Source organism: Mytilus californianus, unplaced genomic scaffold, assembly GCF_021869535.1.
Source record: "Mytilus californianus isolate M0D057914Y unplaced genomic scaffold, xbMytCali1.0.p SCAF_8, whole genome shotgun sequence".
NCBI classification, from domain to species: Eukaryota; Metazoa; Mollusca; class Bivalvia; order Mytilida; family Mytilidae; genus Mytilus; species Mytilus californianus.
Window position 1 is genome coordinate 43,546,176 of NW_026262734.1, and position 21,642 is coordinate 43,567,817.

The 21,642-nt window shown below is 33.2% G+C and overlaps 1 protein-coding gene across 1 annotated transcript; it reads right to left on the reverse strand.

The window, feature by feature from the left end:
- Positions 1 to 1,850: 1,850 nt before the first annotated feature.
- Positions 1,851 to 21,120, reverse strand: LOC127712361 (uncharacterized). Its single transcript, XM_052218748.1, has 6 exons — positions 20,983 to 21,120; positions 17,025 to 17,063; positions 15,479 to 15,602; positions 11,662 to 12,098; positions 10,322 to 10,484; positions 1,851 to 7,286 (listed from the first exon to the last, which is right to left on the reverse strand). The coding sequence occupies exons 3-6, from the start codon at positions 15,579 to 15,581 to the stop codon at positions 3,292 to 3,294; spliced, it is 4,698 nt and encodes a 1,565-aa protein (XP_052074708.1). The 5' UTR covers positions 15,582 to 15,602; positions 17,025 to 17,063; positions 20,983 to 21,120; the 3' UTR covers positions 1,851 to 3,291.
- Positions 21,121 to 21,642: the final 522 nt, after the last annotated feature.

Consider the following 21,642-nt stretch of genomic DNA (forward strand, 5'->3'; position numbering starts at 1 on the left):
AGTAGGTGGTTTTCCTTAAACATGTTAAACTGAATTAAACATACACTTTACCACGAAAACTTTGCAAAAGTTGCAAAGTCAATAGACTATGACTGAGGGGACAGGGTTAACTTATACAGATGACACTGAGATATGCTAATGCTAATACAACTCCATACCAAATATTATTGACTTGCTTTTAGTGTTTCGCCTAAAACTGACCTAAAAATACATTTTAGCATGTAAACTATGCAAACGATTCAAAGTCAATAGACCATGACTAAAGGGAGGGCAAACCTTATTTAAGCAAAAATGAAATGTGCTAATGCATACCCAACTGTATATTAAATAACATTGTGTGGCCTTTAGTGTTTCCCCTAAAACTGACCTAAGCACATATTTTCCACATGTAAACCATGCAAAAGTTTAAAAGCCAATAGACAATGACTGAGGGGGCGAGGTGTTCAATAACCTATATAGAAATGAGACGTGCCTATCCTAATACAACTCCATACTTAGTAATATTAGCTTACCATTAGTGGTTCCCCTTAAACTGACATAATCATAAACTTTAACAAATTGTTGACGCCGTCGTTGCTGCCACTAAAAACAGCAGGACTGAGTCTCGATTTTGCGACTACATCAAGGTGAGACACATATCACTACACCTCAATGGTATGTTTTAAAAGTATAAATAATGCCAAATAAAATTGAGAATGGAAATGGGGAATATGTCAAAGAGACAACAACCCGACCAAAGAGCAGACAACAGCCGAAGTCCACCAATGGGTGTTCAACGCAGCGAGAAAATCCCGCTGCCAGAGGTGGTCCTCAGCTGGCCCCTAAATAAAATTGTGTACTAGTTCAGTGAAAAAGGACGTCACACTAAACTCCAAAACATATAAATGAACTAAAATTAAAAAAAACAATCAGTGGGTGGCGCATATTCGCCTTGGACACATTTTCGCCGTTTTGCTATTTTTCTGTAAAATTGTGTGCCTTTACCTAATACTTGCCTAAATAAATGGTAAAGGCTGTTTGTAATGTTCGAACTGTTGATATTCCTCTTTACCCCATTTCCAAGGTTATTCGCACATATAAAGAAATACGCAGGTGTTTTTAAACGATTTTGGCAATTATGTAAGATTTATATGGCAATAATGCGCAGTCTTAAAGTAAATATTTGTGAGAAAAATCGTATAGGAATGATCTCTCAAGCTTATTCATGTAATTGCATACATTCGTTTTTATAATATACCAGGATAAGGAGGATGGTCATATCATGCATTTCGGCGAAAATGTGTCCCCCGTGGTACACGAACAACTTGATTTCCTCTTGAGTTTGCGTTCGTTTTTACAACAATTAACCAATGTTTTGAAGATAATTCCTTTATCAAACATTTTTTTCATATATTTAAATATCTGAAACCTACATAAAAAGTTCCAAATATTCGAATGTAGGTCGGAAGTAAGTGGAAATGAACGAATTATGCGGCGAATATGGGTCGCTCACTCTAAACATACAAGACTAACAAAGGCCAGAGGCTCCTGACTTGGGACAGGCGCAAAAATGCGGCAGGGTTAAACATGTTTTGTGAGATCTCAGCCCTCCCCCTATACCTCTAGCCAATGTAGAATAAAGAAACACATAGCAATACGTACAGTAAAAGTCAGTTCAAAAGAAGTCCGAGTCCGAAGTCAGAATAGGTAACAAAAGAAACTAAGCAAAATGACAATGATACATAAATGAACAAAAGACTACTAGCAGAAACATACAAAACATACATATGGTTTAAGTTTTTGATCATTAACAGAGTCTTGATGCTGCTTTAATATTCAAGATTACAAGATAAAAAAAGGACCAGTAAAGATCTAGTTTAAGCATATCTATTGCGAAATACACGATAGAATCGGATACGAGTTGTTTCGACTTACACAAATGTATCTAAATAAATACATATTATAATACACATGCATCAGCAATAAATATATACAGACATATCTTAAATTTAAAAGACTTACACAAAGGTCCCTTTCAGTAAAAAACAAATTTTATAATACACATGCATCAGCAATATATATGTAAGGACATATCTTTTAAAGAAAACAAAATCAATATTATGAATTATAAGAAAATGAACAATTATAATCCATAATAAAGGTTATTTAATAAAAATGACAATCAGAAAGGAAAAATATCATAGAGAGAGAAGGGAGGTTGAATAGAAAATCCAATAAAAATTCAAATTAACAAATAAAGTAAGCAATATATTTTGTAATAAATTCTTGTCAAAAGGTTTTGTTTGTTTGATGAACAATTGAACCGATTTATCTATTATACAAGAATTTAAATCATCAGACAAAGCATCATCGCAAAAATGTAAAGATTCAATTTTTAAATCCTATAGAAAGTTTAAACTTATTTTTAGCATTTTTGTAAAATCACGTTTACTTATTAAAATTTTAAACTTATTACGTTTATACATGTTTTTCAATTTCAGCTAGCATATTGGTATCAATGTTAACGAAAAATGTATAAAATTAATAATAACAAAAAATCAAACCGCATCAAAGGACGCTCAAGGTGCCTGCAAGCAAGCCTTACGTACTTATATTTACACTTTGAACTCAATCCATATCAATCAGATCACATAACGTTCTTTTGATATTGCCCTCCTTGATGTAATATTTCTAAATATATAGTTATTTAAATTGTAGGTTTAACTAGCATAGTGTTCTAGCAAATTTGTAAACGCTCAGTTTCAGTCATATGTTGGATCTGTCTTTTACTGGGGAAAAACTACATGTTCTATTTGTAACATCGATAAAGACATGTGTTTCTTATGCATTTGCTTCCGTGAGTGCAATATTTGTTTCGTAGCAATCGCCTCTAAATTTTTATCACATCAAATAAATGATACTCTCGTCAATGAAGGTTTGTGTGGTTATTCAAGCTGTATTAGATTTCAACCACATCAGAACTAAATGTGAAAAATGAATTTGATACATATATTGGTCATGTCAGTCTCTGTTGGATTACGTAAGCTTCGAAGATACTCTTGTATAATTTGCATTCCAAATGACTGTCATAAAATTTAAAAGTTTTGGGCAATGTCAATTTGGTTCAATCCTGCATTTATATTCGGAAGTGCCAATCTAAGACAACGAAGTCAATCGATAATGGTTCCTTTCAGAATCATTGAATATATTTTGTCGACAAAAAGCCACTAAATGTGGACACTTATCACTGAGAATATACTTTGACATTAATTTACTTGAATGTGTAAGCTATAAAATTAATGGGATAACATTTCACCACGTTTGAAATTCCGGGAGTTCGTCAGTATGGATACAAAGAATGTCACCTCTTTGTTTATATGATGCCCAGCAAAAAAGTTTTTTCGACGCAATCTTGTCGCCACTGAGTCTTCCACATTCACTGCACAGATGATAAATTTCAGAATGCCTAAATATTATATTCAATTTAACGCTTTGATCATAGAGTGTCATAGACTTTCTTGGGTTGTATGGCACGTAATAATGGTCAGATTGAATTTTTACGATGAACTTCTTAGTTGATTCCACATCAGGTTTATGCCCTTCGCCAAGTCCTATGAGTGAAGAATGAAAAGTAGGTGGTTTATTTTTTTTTGTGTCTTTTATTTGAATTTCTATTGAATATTTTTTTGAAAGGAGAGGACACCTATGCTTATGTCGCACCCAGTGCATCTTTTGACATTCTTTACAACAATATTGAGCAATTCGACAGTTCGTACATGCTTTCAAATTTGTTGACATTTTGTGGCAGCAACAACATGTTTTTAACGATTCGACTGCATCTCTAGGTGATTGCACTGGTTTATTATTGTTAAATAAGATGTTTCTGTCTGTTATGATTGTTTGGGTTGTATATACCTCAATCTCGTCTATATCGTCAGCCTTTACCATATACGTTGACTCATTAATAGTTAAGAGATCTGGCCCACTATGATCTTTTATTGTATTTCCGTCAATGATAACAGAGGCAGAATAATTTATACCGACTCTTATACCGCCGCACTTGTTACAAGAAATTTCATTGTTTTCAGCTAAAAGAGAGGATCTGTTGTGTATGAAAATTCCCCATGCCCAATTGTCGGAAACTAAATTGTTCTTTAATAAAAAGGATCCACCTTCTAAGCAAATGCCAGATAAACCGTTTTGAAGTATAATATTGTCAACTGCATTGACCGAATTCGTTATTTCTTCGCATTTGACATTTCCACCACCCCAAATACCTTCTGCTTTATTCTGTGAAATAGTATTACGTCTTAAAGTTGCTTTACCATTCGGACCAATTGCAACGCCATGCAATGTGTTATTGCTAACTTGATTGTCAAAAGCTTCTATGTTTCCTCCATTTGAAACTACTATCCCTATCAATGATTCATGTACATTGCAATTGTTAATGGCAAGATGAGAGTTTTCCCCACGGATACTTATACCACAACCACCATTACTTCTTATATCACATGAGTTTAAAAAAAGTCTACCGCCCTTAAGTGAGGTGATGCTTGAAACATTTTTTTTGTCAATGTTATTTAAAATGCTTAAAAACTGCGGATAAAACAGGTCAATATTTTCGTCCCATTTAAAATTTACTTCATCTGAAGGAAATTGGTTTGAAAAGATACATCTATAGAAAGAAGCAATTCCACCATGTTCTACTTTGACTTGACTATTTTTAGAAAAGAACGATATGTTCTCAAAATGAACAGTTATTTCTCGTTCTCGCTCAAACTCAATTTTAAAATTAGCATCTAAAGGTCTGGAAATATGAATCCCAATACCTATATCGATTTCTACTCCTTGTTCAACTCCTATAACTTGACAACTCTTTGTTGTTTTTAACAATTGTTTAAATGTGTAGCGCCCTTTCTTTAGCATGTATGTTGTAAAAGGACGTTCAACGATAGACATGACGCGATCACGTAAACTGTTATGCTGATTTTCACAATCAATGATTTCATACAATAATATGGGATAATGTACTTTCATTTTATATTCAAGCAGACATTCTTCATTTAAAAAGGATGCAATACAAGCACTTGCTCTACCTGAACCTTCCATTTCAGGTTGCAGTTTGTCTGTACCTGTGAGTTCTGCCATAGCGTATGCCTTCCATGCATGAGCTTTCCAAGAATTAGGATCAATTTCAATACAAGCGTTCGCATCGTTAAGAGCATAAGTATATTCATGAAGTTTTAGATAAACTAAACTTCTGTTTGAAAGAATCCTTTGGTCGTACGTGTTTTTGGGACAAGCCCGCAACGCTTCTGTATAGTATTGTAAAGCGTCTTCATATCGCTCTTCTTGAAACGCCTGATTACCAAATACTCTCAACCTTTCTGGGGTATGAAGGACTTTTGTAGAACTTTTTATTTGATTTTCATTATCTTTAATTTGTAAAACAGTTGCGATGCTATTTTGAATGCGTATGCGATCTCTTTCTAATAGTGGTACTTTAATATTTGTCAACTCTCTACAAGTACTTGTATCCAAATCTAAGGACGCTATTATATTAAGCATCTGTTTTTGATCCCTTAAAGCTGCATCTTGTCTCTGGAACAGACTATTGTAAATAGCTGACGCTTGCATTATTCTTACGGACTCTAAAGTGACATATAGATCTTTGTTTTTTTCGCTTTCCTTGCTGACAGTGAGATGAATTTTTAATGCATGTGCATTTCCCGCTAATTTGCTCCACACACTAAGTAATCCTCTGCAAGCATGTGATTCACTTTCATTTTTATAGATAACTGTGTGCGGAGCTGTTGTTGATATGAGTGCTTTATTAATCATCCTTATTGCACACTGAAGAACACTGTGTTTTTCTTCTCCGTTAAGGCTACTTATTATCACTTCTTGGACTAATCTGTGAACTGATAAGCTATCTGGTCGGTATCTCTGAAATAAAGAAAACCTTGTTAAAATTTCAAGCACTCGTTTAACTCCAACTTGCTGTGTTAATGCTTTACATGCTGCTTCGTCACTTATTATCGGTTCGCCAATATTAAAAATTTCAATTGGCATATCGTCTGCAAAAAAAAAAGATGCTACTTTCATAACGACCAAAGCTGTTGTTCCAAGCCCTGCCTGCTCCGACTGATACTTTATGTATTCAATATTCAATTTCCATGTTGTCATTACTGCTAGCCTATTTATATCTGTTTCAAACGATGGATTTGTAGTATTTGACAACAATTCCAAGCGCTCCATCTCAAAATTTGTTAAGTATTCTTTGAAGGAACATTTAATGGATTTGATATGTGCCGCAGCTTGTTCCAAAGCTAACGGAAGACCGCCCAGCTCATTTACTAATTTTGATATGCTGTCATTTGATTCTTCATCAAACATCTCAGTGCGTTTAATCATAAATTGAACTCCTTCTTCTTCATTTAATGTTTCAAGATAATTGCAGTCATTTTTGTCAATATGTAAAGTTTCCTCTACCGCCAGTGGTTCTCGTCTTGTTGTTATTATGATGTGACCTCTAGTGTCTCGTTTCCACGTTCCTAACAGAAGTTTTTTTAGCTGACCTGAAATGATATCTGTATCTGCGTTATCGATAACTAGTAACCATCTTTTTTCTAAGCGTGCTAGCCATGTAAGAGTTCTTTGAAGTGTCTCCTTACTATTTTGCCCTTGTCTGTCTACATCTATCGCTAATGTGTAGATTGTATCATCTAGCGATTCGTTTGATTCCGCAGATAGCCAGAAAACACCACCAGGATAGAACTGCTGAAACATCCATGCAAATTCTATGGACAAAGTAGTTTTACCACATCCACCTAATCCACATATTACCTCTATGTGGTTAACAGCTTTGTTCTGGAAAAATTTCTCTTTCAAAGAAAGCAATTTGTCGTCCCTACCAACAAAAACACTAACTCTATCCGGTGGATAAAAGAAAACTTTTCCATCTGGTCTCAGTTGCGAGTTATACCTCTTTATGCCTTCTATATCATGTTTTATATCTTTGATGTCTTGGACGTTTTCATTTACAGTCTGCTCAATCGTATCAGTGTGGAGCCTCAGTGAACTGACTTCAATAGTGATTTTTGATAAATCTCTATCAATTTGTTCGATACGTTTATAGGCATTACTCATATCATTAGATATCTGTACCAACGACTTGTGAACCGTATCAGAGTAGGAACTGGAATCATCTTTGAGTTGAAGTACATACTGTGCCAAACTTTGAGTGTGCTTATTTATTTCGTCTACTATTTCTAGACCCAATCTTGTTCCTTGCAAGAAGTTGATACCTGAAATTGAGATATTGACCGTGGTATGAACATATATATTGTTAAACGTTTACTCATACGTAGGAAGTATGATAAACATATTTTAAACTGGAATTTTACAGGGGATATTTAATGTGTTAAGATCCGTCTAAAATGGAAATACTAAATCGGAATCCTCGTTAAGGAAGCTATATTTTTTCAACCTATAAATAATAAAAATATAATTATAATTTAAGCTTTATCGAAACAAACGCTAGTATACGTCTTTCACCAAAATCAATCGCGTCAGATCAGGTATCCAATGTTATGTCAAATACATATTTCAGCATGTTATGTGCAAACTCATCATTAAATGATTTTATGTCAAATGGTTAACCAGATTCTCTTATATAGTCTAATCAGTGTCTTTAATATTTGATTGTATTTTTGTTTGGTGTGTCAGAAAAACTAGATATTAGCTAGAAAGGCTAGATATTACCTGTGTTTTATTTGCAGTAATATAGGTCTTCCAACTTTTTTGGACTAGTCTTTTATCATAATGTTAGAAGATCATCGTGTTAAACATTAATATTTGTGAAGATAAAATTTCAATGGTCTAGAAAGTGTTTTTGACTTTAAGCATAGTGTTTAAATACTAGTGCTTTTTTAATGAAATTTAATGAAAAAGAACAAGAAAATAGATGACACAACTGTATCTTCAATATGCCTGAGGTTTTAACCTAATTCATTAGGTACTTATGACATCTTTACCGGGTCATCTATTTCTAAAGGATGTATGTTTTATCATTGAGTGCAACGGGAAAATCTGAAAAAAATTCTTATTCAAGGAGTTAATATAATTCATATTTTGAAAGTTTTAATATGACAGACTTAAACATAAACCAATTTTTAAACATGCCGTAAGAAAATGGTGTGATCGAATTTCTGAAATGATGGTCTTGTGAAGGCTCTTCAGTTTCAAAAATAGTAATGATAGACTACAATTGTAAAACTGACACTGACTATTTGATAACTAATATACTAGGAGAAGGAGAAGAAGGAATATAGATAAAACATATATGGCTAAGTCGAAGTCGACGGAGCTGTATGACACGATTGAAAATGGGAAAGGTTGTCATAAAAATAACTCACATAAAGTACCAGATGACAACACCAAAAAAAAAATCAGTATATACTGGGTTTTTTCTCAAGCTTTACAGCTCATCGGTTAATTACATCATGTAAAAGTAGTATTTGAAATTAAAATGTAGAAAGATAATGTCAATCATTGTTGTAAAATACTGTTCCTAGTTTAAAAGACGGAAGAATATTACCCCTCCCCAAATAACGGTTTTCATTTTATAGAAGAACAAAAACTGAATCAAACTACATTCGGTCTATACAAGTTATATCTTATAACATTTAATAGACAACTTTTGAGTTCGATGCATTTCCGTCAAAAACTTTGGTTTTAGTGAACATCATTCGTGCGTTTAGGGGCATCGTCACAACCGTTCCCATGTTGAGCGAGTGGTTGGAAAAATATGATGCTATATTGCACGAACTATTCAGCAAATTAAATTCTTATAATTGACAATCAACACTGCTGTCTTTAGGGAATTGTGATTAAGTACCTACGGGACAAACATTATTTCTAGTTTATCCTGCACAATGACGATCACTAAGACGCTTGATGAACGTTAAAAGTGCAGGGATACAGGCGATCCCCTATTTCTGTTAAATGACGTCATAAAGGCGCGCATAATTGACGATATTTTTTCACAGTGAAGGACATAACTCGAAAGTGGTTTATTTTGTTGTGTTTTGTATACTGTTGTTTGTCTTTGTTTTTTTTTTAGTTTATTTTGCCATGGCATTGTCAGTTTATTTTCGACTTATGAGTTTAAATGTCCCTTTGGTATCTTTCGGCACTCTTTTATATTTTTTTGTAAACTTCAAGTCTCTATATTCCGAGCCCACACGAACGGAATGTAACTCGTCCGCAATACATTGCCGATTTAATCTGCATAACAATCCATCATAAATACATTGTCAAAATGACCAGCCTCCATAGTCATTAAATGTGAAGACAGTCTAATGTTTGCAATGTCTTTTCGGTATTAAGGAGGAATATATTTAGACAAATAATAATCTAAATAAATTTTTGTTATGATATAACGACAAGGTTCCAATATAATGTTTAAGAGTGCTTGATTCTCTGGGTTTCAGTCAGTGCACATAGGTATTCGTCATTTTTCTCGCATTTCATCAAGTCGTTATGAATTGTGCTATAAAAATTGTCTTGCACCAAATGACAGCTTAAAACTAAAACGTCAACCTGGAAATGAGAAACACTTAAACAACAGAATGTCCCTGCAAATATACGAATACAATTACTCTGACACTAGTCCGCTTTCTGATGTTCTGGTTTCATTGATTTTATTCAATTTGGGTAATAAATATGACGAAGGACAGGACCACAAAAAGAAAATCAACGAAAGCAAAAAATCATTTGTTGTCGTTAAATTCAGTCGCGAGTTTTGCAAAGGAAACTGAAACATTCATATCGAGAAAAGGACAATCAACTGATTTTGATAGTTTGTTCTTATGTTGTATTGTTACACCAATGTCCCAGGTATGCAACAGGGTTGGCGCCTTCAAACTAGTTTAACCCCGCCACATTTTGTATTTGCCTGTTCCAGGTCAGGAGCCTGTAATTCGGTGGTTATCGTTTGTTGCTGTGTATCATATTTGTTTTTCGTTCATTATTTTGTACATAAATCAGGCCGTTAGTTTTTCTCGTCTGAATTATTTCACATTTGTCATTTCGGGGCCTTTTATAACTGACTATGCGGTATGGGTTTTGCTCATTGTTGCAGGCCGTACGGTGACGCAAAGTATTCAATTTCTGTGTCATTTGGTCCCTTGTGGAGAGTTGTCGCGTTGGAAATCATACCACATCTTCTTATTTTTATATTTACATTATTGTTGATATTAAATTGATTCGAAGACGGTCCTCTACATGTACTTTATATAACCATGAATAAAGGAACATGATGTTAACGTTATCAATGTACCAGTTACTTCCCAATACTTTAGGTCTGCTAGAATTTGTTTTTCTGATGGCATGTGTAGACATCTTATAAGCTGTTGCATCTTCTGCATTGAATCTAAATATTTCACAGTATCCCATTCGGTAAAATTACAGTGTGCCCATGGATTCCTTACTTTAGCTCGTAGCTGCAATATAGATAAGAATGTAATGATAACAAAATAAATTACTAGTACTTTAGTCGTTCGCAATACAGAACATAGATATATTTATTTAACAAATATTCACAGCACAATGGCATCAGTGTCCAGACAGTAATAAATGAACAAACAATATAAAAGCAGAAAGGCAGCGAATATAATACAGTCAATAATTACGCTTTTTTTTCGGCACGATATAAGTATATCTTAATTAAATATCTGTATGTGTATACAGGTTTATAATTTGGAATGCAAGGCGCGCGTTACGTCTACGTCAGACACATCAATGGCGATAGAATCAAAACAGTTGGAAAACCAAACCAAATACGAAGGTAAAGAACATTCAAAACCATAAATTTCGAAATATGTTTTGTGTCAAAAACGGATAATGCGATTTATGCCTTGGGATAAACAAAACTTAGTGTTTCGAATAATTTTACATTTCCTAAAACACTAAATTTACAGAAAAGGAATATAATACGATATTTATTACAGTATACAAGTTTTCAATACTGGGCTATTTATAGCATCTGGGACGGAACGTCCACCATCACTGACCTGGTGTCTGAATGAGTTTTCCATGTCAACCTGTTTTTTTTCTCACAATACCTCTATACCAAACAATGCAAAACACTTTTTTTTATTCCACCGAATTCAAAACTAGTATAAAATAAAGTTTAAGTAACTGCTGAACAACTTAGGGTTTATTAGCAAAAAAAAAAAGTACGGCGATTTCAATATAAATTTTTAAGTAGATGGTAGACAATAGAACATAAAAAAGTACAATCAATATATTAGTTTTTTAATGAAATGGTTGTAAAAATGTTTATATAAAACCCTTCCATAATATTATCCATACAAATGATCAGTGAGATTTGTCAGTTATTCGATGGAAGAGATTAATCACCCTTTTTGAATGTGGCAATTGCAATTGCAAGTTTCCAAAGATGGATATTTGCATTGAAAATGAGATGTGTGCAAAATCATGAAAAGAAGAATCAATGTATCCTTCAGACATAAGAATTTGCTTGCCGTCTGGAGATATTAAGAATAATGCTTTGTATTTCAGTCGTGCAGAATGTCAATTCTTTTCACATGGCGGTTGAATTATTTTTTACAAATCTTAGTTGTCATAAATCTTGTTGCCTGACTTTAAAAAACCTACTTTATCTGCCACTTTACCGAGTAAAGATGTATCACTTCTTCCGATAATGTTGAGAAGTGCCGAAGAGTCACAGGTTTCATCAAAACCGATGAATTGCGCCATATTTGTAGCCAAGAACAACTTCGAGAATTCCACAGGATTCTGTATTTTATATTTATAGTTCTTATAATCTTTCTGATTTCGAAGATCACGAACATTACTGTTGTTGTTGACAGCTTCATAATTCAGTTTGTGGCTTTTGACTGTCTTTGGATAGAACTTCAATTGGTTTGGATAACGTTGTTTATCTATACAGTCAGGGGTTTGTATAAGCGTATTATAAATCTGGTCCATGAATTTGGAAACATGTTGTCTCAGTACTGGTGCTACAACATTATGAAGACAGATACCAACAACTAACCATCTTTTCTTGGTGTCTTCTAAATCGGGTGTCACAACTACAATATATAAAAGAGATTAATTAAGACGACAGTAGATTACAGAGGTTAAAATCTCGTAAATCGACGAGGAAACGACAACACAAGTTATCAAACAAAAACTGCGGGGATTGCATGAACTCCAAAAGAAGCAGGACTGGGTGCGTATACAGGCTTAATAAAAGAGTGTAATAGATAAATTACAAGTTCTGCTTTAGGGGATATTGCGTTGATTTTGTGTTGAATTTACTTTTCATTTTTCAAACACATTCAAACTTAAGGAAGTTTTTCAAACATGTATTTTACTATATGTTCCTAACTTAACCAGTCATTTAAATCATTTACACTATTTTGGTATGACTTATCAACGTAATATAACAGTGGTCAAATGGTAAGTCCTACATAAACTTCTGTAGCATCCCATTTAATACCTGAATTTATTGATTGGTTTATGTAGTTTTACTTGAACTTGACCTCCATTTTTACCTTCGTAAAACCCAGTTAAAAATGATTGAAAGACAAACAAATCCACAAAATACTACTTAGAAAACTAAAGATTAGAACCAAAAACCCAGGGGAGACAATTCTGTAACTGTTTACTTTAATGTGTATCATTTTCTGAACAGTTCTTTTTGTTCTGTTGTTTTTCATTTAGACATATTGGTATTGTTTTATTTCGACCAATGTTTTTGTGGCCTCTAAGTATCATGTCGATTATTATGACTGAAAGTTGCAAAAATATAAATATGACTTTGGATAGATAGATGTTTTACAGCGACAATTACATCTTTGACATTAAGGACAAAATGATTTTGATTTGATACATAAATGAATCATGATGTGTACAAGACCAACAGGACAATCCACATTTTTGCTTGAAACGGACAGAGTTGTACGCCAAAGGTTACATAGAAATATTTCAAAATAAGACAATGTTAACACAGATACATATTTTAGCAGACCGGTCTTTGTTCCTATTCTTTTATGTAATGTGCTTAGCAAAGAAGAGAAAAAATAAAAGTCTGGATTGTATTGGCCAGGAAACGACCTTCAACCACTCGATTCAATAGCGGAATAACTAGACCGACGTAGTGTTTTTATAAGTACGTGATACAAGCTTCATAAAAAACTTAAAAAACGATATACCGAAAGGTGTTAATTAAATTTCATACACAGATCCGAAAATATGATCTATTTTTAATGCTTTAATTGTTCGATTCGGAATCACAAACGACAATTTTCTGCAAGGCTTCAAATTAACGATTAGAAATTTGGTATATTGAAAGTTGAAATTTCGTGGAAGATGTGGTATTAAGAAACAGACAATAGGTACTGACGTTGTTTATCATCTTAATAACGTGTTATAGCATTCTTTTATTTGTCTTTGTAAATTATTACTGTTTCTGTTTAGTCTATTTTTGGTAATATCCATTTGACGTGGCTCGGTACTTATACATCTCGTCATTGTGTTATTATGCTATGGTAAAATTTTAGTATTCTTGTCTTTCGTTTTTGCTAATGTGCTTTGTCTGTGTGCCTTTTGTCTTTCTTTGTTTGTTTTTATCGTGATTGAGATTTTAACACAATGTTGACTGCTGTATCCCTATTATTGACATTTTTACCTGTTATGTCTGTTTGTTTTGTTCACACATCGTTGTCAATATAATGGAATTTTATGCGACTGTCATACAAGTGAGAGGTTTACCTAGCTATAAAACCAGGTTTAATCCACCATTTTCTACATAAGAAAAATGTAGAAAATGCCTGTACCAAGTCAGGAATATGACAGTTGTTATCTATTCGTTTGAAGTGTTTGAGTTTTTGATTTTGCCATTTGTTAAGGGACTTTCCGTTTTGAATTTCCCTCGGAGTTCGGTATTTTTGTTATTTTACTTTTTGCTTAAAATTCCCGCAATTATTCATTATATAAAAATAAAAAGATGTGGAATGATTGCCACGAGACAACTATCTAGTAGATACCAAATGACGTAGATATGTATGAAGTTATCAAAGGTACCAGGCTTATAATTTAATACGCCAGACGCGCCTTTCGTCTACATAAGACTCATCAGTGACGCTCAGATGAGCTACTCTAAGTCACCGTACGGCGTTCAGCAATTGGCATAACTCATACCGCATAGTCAGCTACAAAAACCCCAAAATGGCAAAATGTAGAACTATTTCAAACGAAAATAGACGGCCTGATTTATATATAATATATATATATATATATATATATATGATAGAGGGCAAACAACGACAACCGTTGAATAACTTTTTGGAATTTTCAGTTGTTTGCTTTGAGCGTTACTGATAGGTCTTTCATAGACGTAACTAGCGTATTGCGTACCAAATGATAAACCTGGTATCTTTGATAATTTTTACCGGCACATACAGAATGTAAAGTGGATAAGCATGTTAACGAACGCTTAAACTGCCCCAAATTGGGTGGTTTAACAGAAAAACATTAGAACAAATTATAAAAAATAAATTGAAAATGTCTGAATCATCAGATTGATGCAACAAAAGATTCAAGAAATTAAGGATCAAATATGCCTGATTCAATTGAAAAGGGATGGTGCATGTAGTCATTGTATTCAAAAGTAAAAACCAAGTTTGTGTTTGTTCCGGTTGAATGATCTGTTCGTTTTAAGGCCCTGTGATCTAGAAAATAACCTTAAAATCTCAGTCTCCCTAATTTTCCTCTTTTTCTAATGTCTGAAATAATCTATAAAATACTTTGGAAAAAAAGTTGTTGCTGTTGATTGATTTTGGAAAAATCTGTGACTCTCGGATATACACGAAATTTTAGCATATCAGTTTTTTGTCATTTGTAAAGGGGCTGTGTTGTGTAGAAACTTATTGAAAATATCCATATCTTAAAATATGTATTTTGACTTATGATTGAATAAAAATTTCTTACTTCATCATCAGATATAATTATTTTCCAAATGAAATAAAAATTCATGCGAAATCCTTCGCAATCGTTTAGATGTCCAAGTATATGAAAACTCATACATTGTCCCGTTGGGAACATCATTTTTCATATAACCTGCAAAACCATCAGAGTTATTGTTAACCAGTATGATAATTGTTACGTTATTGATATAAGAACAGGACAAAATTCGCCTATGGTAATTGGTATATCCTTCCTTTATATAAATATTTCAATTCCTGCAAATCTCTTAACATTATGCTTCCTTACGAATATGTTAAGTTGAATGACTTTAATTTTGTAATATGTCATTTCAGAATTACTTTACACTAACATAAAATAAAACCATGAAAGGCGACAAGGGTCGGGGATTAATTCTTAACGTATGTAAAGAAGTGTCTGTTCTACTGTGTATTTCTGCAGTGTAAGAAATTAATCATCAAATAATGTATGTTACTGTACCCACCTTGCAATTTATTTGTGGTAGCAATTTCTACTATTATTGGCTCGAGTTCAAGGGTCTTATCTGCATTAACCTGCTGATGCGGCCACATCTTGCCTTTTTGCATTCTTCGACAGGAATATTACTCCTACAAGTGAATACATTTGATGAATAATTATGTTAAACAAAATTGCTTTCATTCAATATTAGAAATTATACAGTTGTAATTGGGTACGCTTGAAAAGTACTCCAGGTGCCAATGTCGGTATTTTCTAATACAAATTATGTTAACTTTTTATATATGAATTCAGATTATTTTTATGAGGGCAAAAATAAGTTTGGAACATTTCACGCATTTTAAACAGTTTTCTTTTTAAAGTGGTTATAAAAAATGACTACCGATTCTTATGCTATACTGTACGTTTTATAATTGATAACTGTTCTCCGTCCGTTTTCAGACTGATCCTCGAGCTTTATCTGTTTTTTTCTGAGTAAGTCACTTAAGCTCCTCATTGCAATTGATGTATTTTCATTTTGTCTTGTGGCTCCTGGAACAACCTTGTTTTGTCGTTTTCATTTCCTTTAAGTTTGAGGGTGTTAAGTCCGCATTCTATCTGCTCTTTCTCTGACATAACAAAGCTATATATGCGTTTAAAGACGGATATTTAAAAAGTTTGTAGAAGGCTGAATGTAAGTTTGTCAATATGCGAAATCAATTCCGATTCTGGCTCATTGCGTCTTCAATCTTGGTATCGAAATGTTTTGAAGTTGAACATCTTCGTCTTGATTTATTGCCGTAGTCACGTGTTTAATAAAGCATATTGCTATCAAAATTTTAGACACGGTGAAATTAATTTTTCTACTGTGACCCGTTGTTAACAAAACGTTGTAAAGAGTAGCACTCTTAACCTTAGCTGTATGTATAGGTTTCAAGTTAAAGAATAATTACTTTTAAGAGTGTTATAACTTTTATATGGGCCGATTGTTGCATTGTCTTTGTTTTATCTTTTGTTGGTTTTACGTACTCATATATATCGTTGATGAGTTTTCTCAATACTATCAACTTTGGTAGAACTTAACTATTTTTTATAAGTTTTTGTTTTTTATCTAAGATTAACCTAATTGAACATACTATACTATTGTAATCAGAAATGTGTTGAGTGCATTTATAATTGCTATTTTTTAACAATATAGACACAAATACGGGATCAATAATTGCGATTGAAGAAGTGTTTCATACAAAAAATGCTTTCAAAATCGAAAATGCGAGGTTTTAATTTTGCAAAGCTTTCTGGTGTCAATTTTCGCAATAATAAAAAAAATCGTAAACTTTTCTGAATTCACAGTATACAGTATTTCATAATTACATCCTTTAATTGTGTTTTCGTTGTTATGTTCTGCAATATTGAAGTTGACTTATATTCAAAATCGAACAGTATATCGAAACAGTGACGGAGATAAGCTGATTATAAAGCAAATACATAAAGCAAATGTAACTTTGGAAAGCTGGTACAGTTCAACAAGCATCAAATGTTAAAAGTTATGTATTAAACTAATCGTACTAACATACCATTGAATTTGAAAATTCGCCACAACTTCGTGCAAATATCTGTAAATATATACCTATGTTATACCATACATTTGTATTATGTTCTGTTGTTCAAGCAGTTCGTTAAACTTGTAAAGTTCTAGTTTCGCTCGATCAACTTAAATAATTAAACACAAAACAAAGGAGACACCTGGTAGAATGCACATTAGAGAATGAATTTTAATCTCTACAAGAGACAATAAGTTCATGGATACGCTTATCATAATATTGGTGTAAAAGGGTAGATTTTTGGAATAAGTTTTATGAGTTTTATACTTTTAGATATCATTTAAGAAAGTAGCCTCTGATGAACACTACTTGACAATAAAAACGATAACTCATCAGTTGCTGTTTACCTACCGGTCACTGACAAATATGTCATACAAACATTTAATCCAACAAATAGGTTGAATTATAAATATGAAGCGTTTTTAAAGTTAATATATAAAGGAGGTTCGAAAGATATCAAAAGAACTTTTAAACTCATATGTCGAAAAAAAGAAGAAACAACAGTGCATAATAAAAGCAACATTAGTGTAACGCTGCAACATTAGTATAACGCTGTTCAATCACAAAACCAAATCCGGGTGACAAACTAAAAACCGAGGGAAACACATCAACTATAAGAGGAGAACAACGGAACAACAGAAACACTGATTGACAACAAAAGCAAACGCTAACATCCTCAGAAACGGACTTTAGATAACAATTTTTGCCATATTCCTTACTTGGTACAGGATATTTTAAGAAAAAAAAGGTGGATTGAACCTGGTTTTATGGCTAGCCAAATCTCATGCTTATATGGCAACGTTAAAACACCGCTAAAATGACAACACTACGTGACAGGAATACAATACAAACAAACTCAAGAACACTCTGCACAGAGAAGTACACATACATAATAGTACATTACACAATGTAAACCGCAGAACATCAACTGACACCTCCCATGAACTTACGACAGCACACCATGACACGACAAACGAAATTTAAACTGCGCGTCTCATGAATGGAGCAACGTCACAAAAAGTGACGTATTTTTGGGACGTTTATATTATCACAGGTAAATTTCTAAATATAGAATAGATTTGTTTTATTTATAGACACGTACAAGAATATTAAATTGGGATTAAGTTTGCAATCGTGTTATTATTTGTATTTTCTATCCACGTCGGATTTTCTTCTAAATCAAAACTGTGTATAAACAAAAAAATCCTGTGAAAAAAAGTTGCTTTAATCTTAAAATCATATAAATGAAGTAGCTGATTTTTTATCTTAATATTTACATGCATATAGAAAATAAACATAAAATTACTGTAAAATAAGGCAAGATCACGTAAGACCAAACAGTACGAGTAACTTAACTACACTGACAAATAAGACATATGTGAATATGTACCGAAAATAATGAATTCAAAACACAAACAAAATTAACAGACAACAACTCAGCACAAAATGACCCATTGGACCCGCACGTATAAGAAAGTAACAACAAAATGCCCGACAGCGGGATATGAAAATACCGAACCAGGTCGTCTCCAAAATCGAATATAACACATAACAAAATATCTAATCGGACTTACAAATGAAACATAACTATATACATGAATGTTGGATTTATAGATACCAAGACACGTCGTATAGCAATGCGAATTCACACGCGGCAAAACAGTCATATTTGGGAAAAGGTCACGTTCAGTACTAAGCAAACCAGGCGAGGTAGATGGTAAACGTGGTAAAACTGTCGTTAGTTAGTTTAGACACATACACATCGTATAGAACAACCAATTCGTGATGGTGTCCATAAAATTTACGGAGTATCATTTTTAATCTTTCCTCCTTTCCTCATAACTCTGTATGAGCTGTTTCTGCGTAAGGAGCACACTCCTGTATATGAAGTCTGTATAGTGTAAACATGCACAGGCATAACGAGGGGCCTCGGTGGCCGAGTGTTCTAAGTAGTTACTACTGTAATCACTAGCCAGATAACACTGAGGTTGTGAGTTCGAACCCCGCTCGTGCGGGTGCACTCGACTCCAATCTTAATTGACTAGGATTGTCAGTTTTCCTATCGAAGGTCGGTGGTTTTCTCCGGGCACTCCGGCTGCCTCCACCAATAAAAACTGGCCGGCACGAAATAGCCCAAAAGCGGTGCTTAAAAGTGGCGTTAAAACACCAAAAATCAAAAAGCAAAATCACAGGCATAACGTATCAATTGAAATATGTAAACACCATACGACGGGGCAGACGGTATGTTACTGCTGAGAAATTGGAAATTGATAATTGGGAAGTTGAAATCTTCCCGTTTTTCATAGATTTTAGTCTGAAGTCGTCCATCTGGGTCAAAATTGAGGAATATCAAGGTATGAAGTAGTCCTTCTAGTATCAGTAGTATACTTAATTTCAAGTTCACTGGGATATATTAGTTGCAAGTACTGACTGAAATATCGGTTATTAAGTGATAGGACATTATCATTATATGCGAAAGTAAAATTTAAGAAAACTAAAGATTGAGCAACATGAACCCCACCAAAAACCGGGGGTGATTTTAGGTGTTCTGAAAGGGTAAGCAAATTCTGCTCCACATGAAGCACTCGTCATGTTGATTATGTAAGTACAAATCCGTGATAAATCTAATTCGGTCGGTCACATTCAACTATAATATAACATATGGTTAAATGGAAATTACTTACAACGTTATCAGTAACAATCAATCTAACGCATAAGTATGCATGTGAACATTCATACAATCTACGTGTCCGTATGTGACATTATGTTGCATCAAATAATGTAACATTCCAACCTTGCGATTTATTAACGGTATCAACTTCTACTATTATTTCCTCTAGTTCAAGGGGTTTAACTGCTTTAAGATGCTAACCTCCTTCATCGTGTTGGAGATTTTGTGTTGTTCTCGTTTCCTCTTCATTAACAAACGTTAGAATCGCAGTTTTTCTGCTCTATCTTTGACATCACAAATGAAAAGAATCAAGACGGCTGACATAAGGGTGTCAATATGCTGACGAAATCCATTCTGAGTTTAGCCCATGGCGTTTTATATCTGGTCGATGAACACATTTATTCATTTAGTCGATTTATGACTTTTAAACAGCGGTATACTACTTTTGCCTTTATTATTCAACCTGCTCCCACATGTTTGATGTTGATAGTTTGCGTCTAAATTGGTTGCCGCAGTCACGTGTTCAATTATGGAAACCGCCAAAAACATAATTTTATCATAATCGTTTTTTTTTTCGACAACATTTTCCCGCTATTCTCCGAAAACCGGATAAATCTTGTTTTCTACTGTGACCTGTTGTCAACAAAACGATGTGCAGAGTATCAGTCGTAACTTTAGCTTTGTAGCATGAACAAAATCGGTTAACTATATGTAGAGGTTTCAAGTTGAAAGAATTATCACTTTTTAAGGGTCATTTTACTTTTTACTTGTTGCAGGTATTTTTATTTTCTCTTTTTTTTTCAGTTTTACGTGTTGATATTATCTTTGATAATTTTTTTTTTTCAACATCATATGCCTGAATAGTGCTCAACTATAGCTTGAAGAAATTACAAGACAACTAAACAACAATTGAGGTTGAGAAATAATCAGTTGATAGCATTTTTCAGCAAACACTGGAAGCGTAATTATTATCTCATATAAATCTAAGATTCTACAGGTTTGTATCTAAGATCAACCACATTGAACATATTGTATATACAGTTTTACATTAAATATACTGTAATAATCATTTCCGTGAGTTGATTTTTTGTACAAATGCAATTATATACGACAAGGTGATGTTCTTTTATGAAGTAGTGTCGCCGATAATCTGATAACAAAGCAAATATACAATGCAAATGTACCTCTTGAAAAGCTAGTAAAGTTTCAACAGGCATTTTATATCTACAGTAATATAGAAAGCTAATCAAACTAACATACCAGTGAATCCTGCAATTTTGTCAATATCTGTCAATATATACATATGTTATATCATAGATCAAGCAGTCTGTTCAAATTTGTGAAGTTTAAATTCAGTTAGATCGACTTTAAATAATTAGACATATACATATGTTATATCATAGATCAAACAGTCTGTTCAAATTTGTAAAGTTTAAATTCATGCATGATCAGTTAGATCGACTTTAAATAATTAGACACAAAATAAAAATAGATACCTGGTGCAAAGCACATTATAACATTGATTTTAATCTTACCAACGGACAATAAATTCAAGTATACACCTTTTAAAATATTGTTGTGTTAGACTTTTTGATAAAGTTCTATATACTGCCTTATTCAAGATATCGTTTTTAAAAGTTGTCTCAGGTATATTTTAATCACTACTTGGATATAAAACGATAACTCTTTGTTTGCTGTTTGCTGAACGTCCACAGACAAATATTTCATTCAAATTCAGAACGACAAAAAACAGCTTTTATAAAGGTAATATATAAAAGAAAGGCGAAAGATACTAAAAGGACATTCAAATTCATATGTCGAAAACAAAATGACAATGCAATGGCAAAAAATCGAAAATGACGAAAACACAAACAACAGTACACAAATCACAACATAAAAAACTAAAGACTGAGCAACACT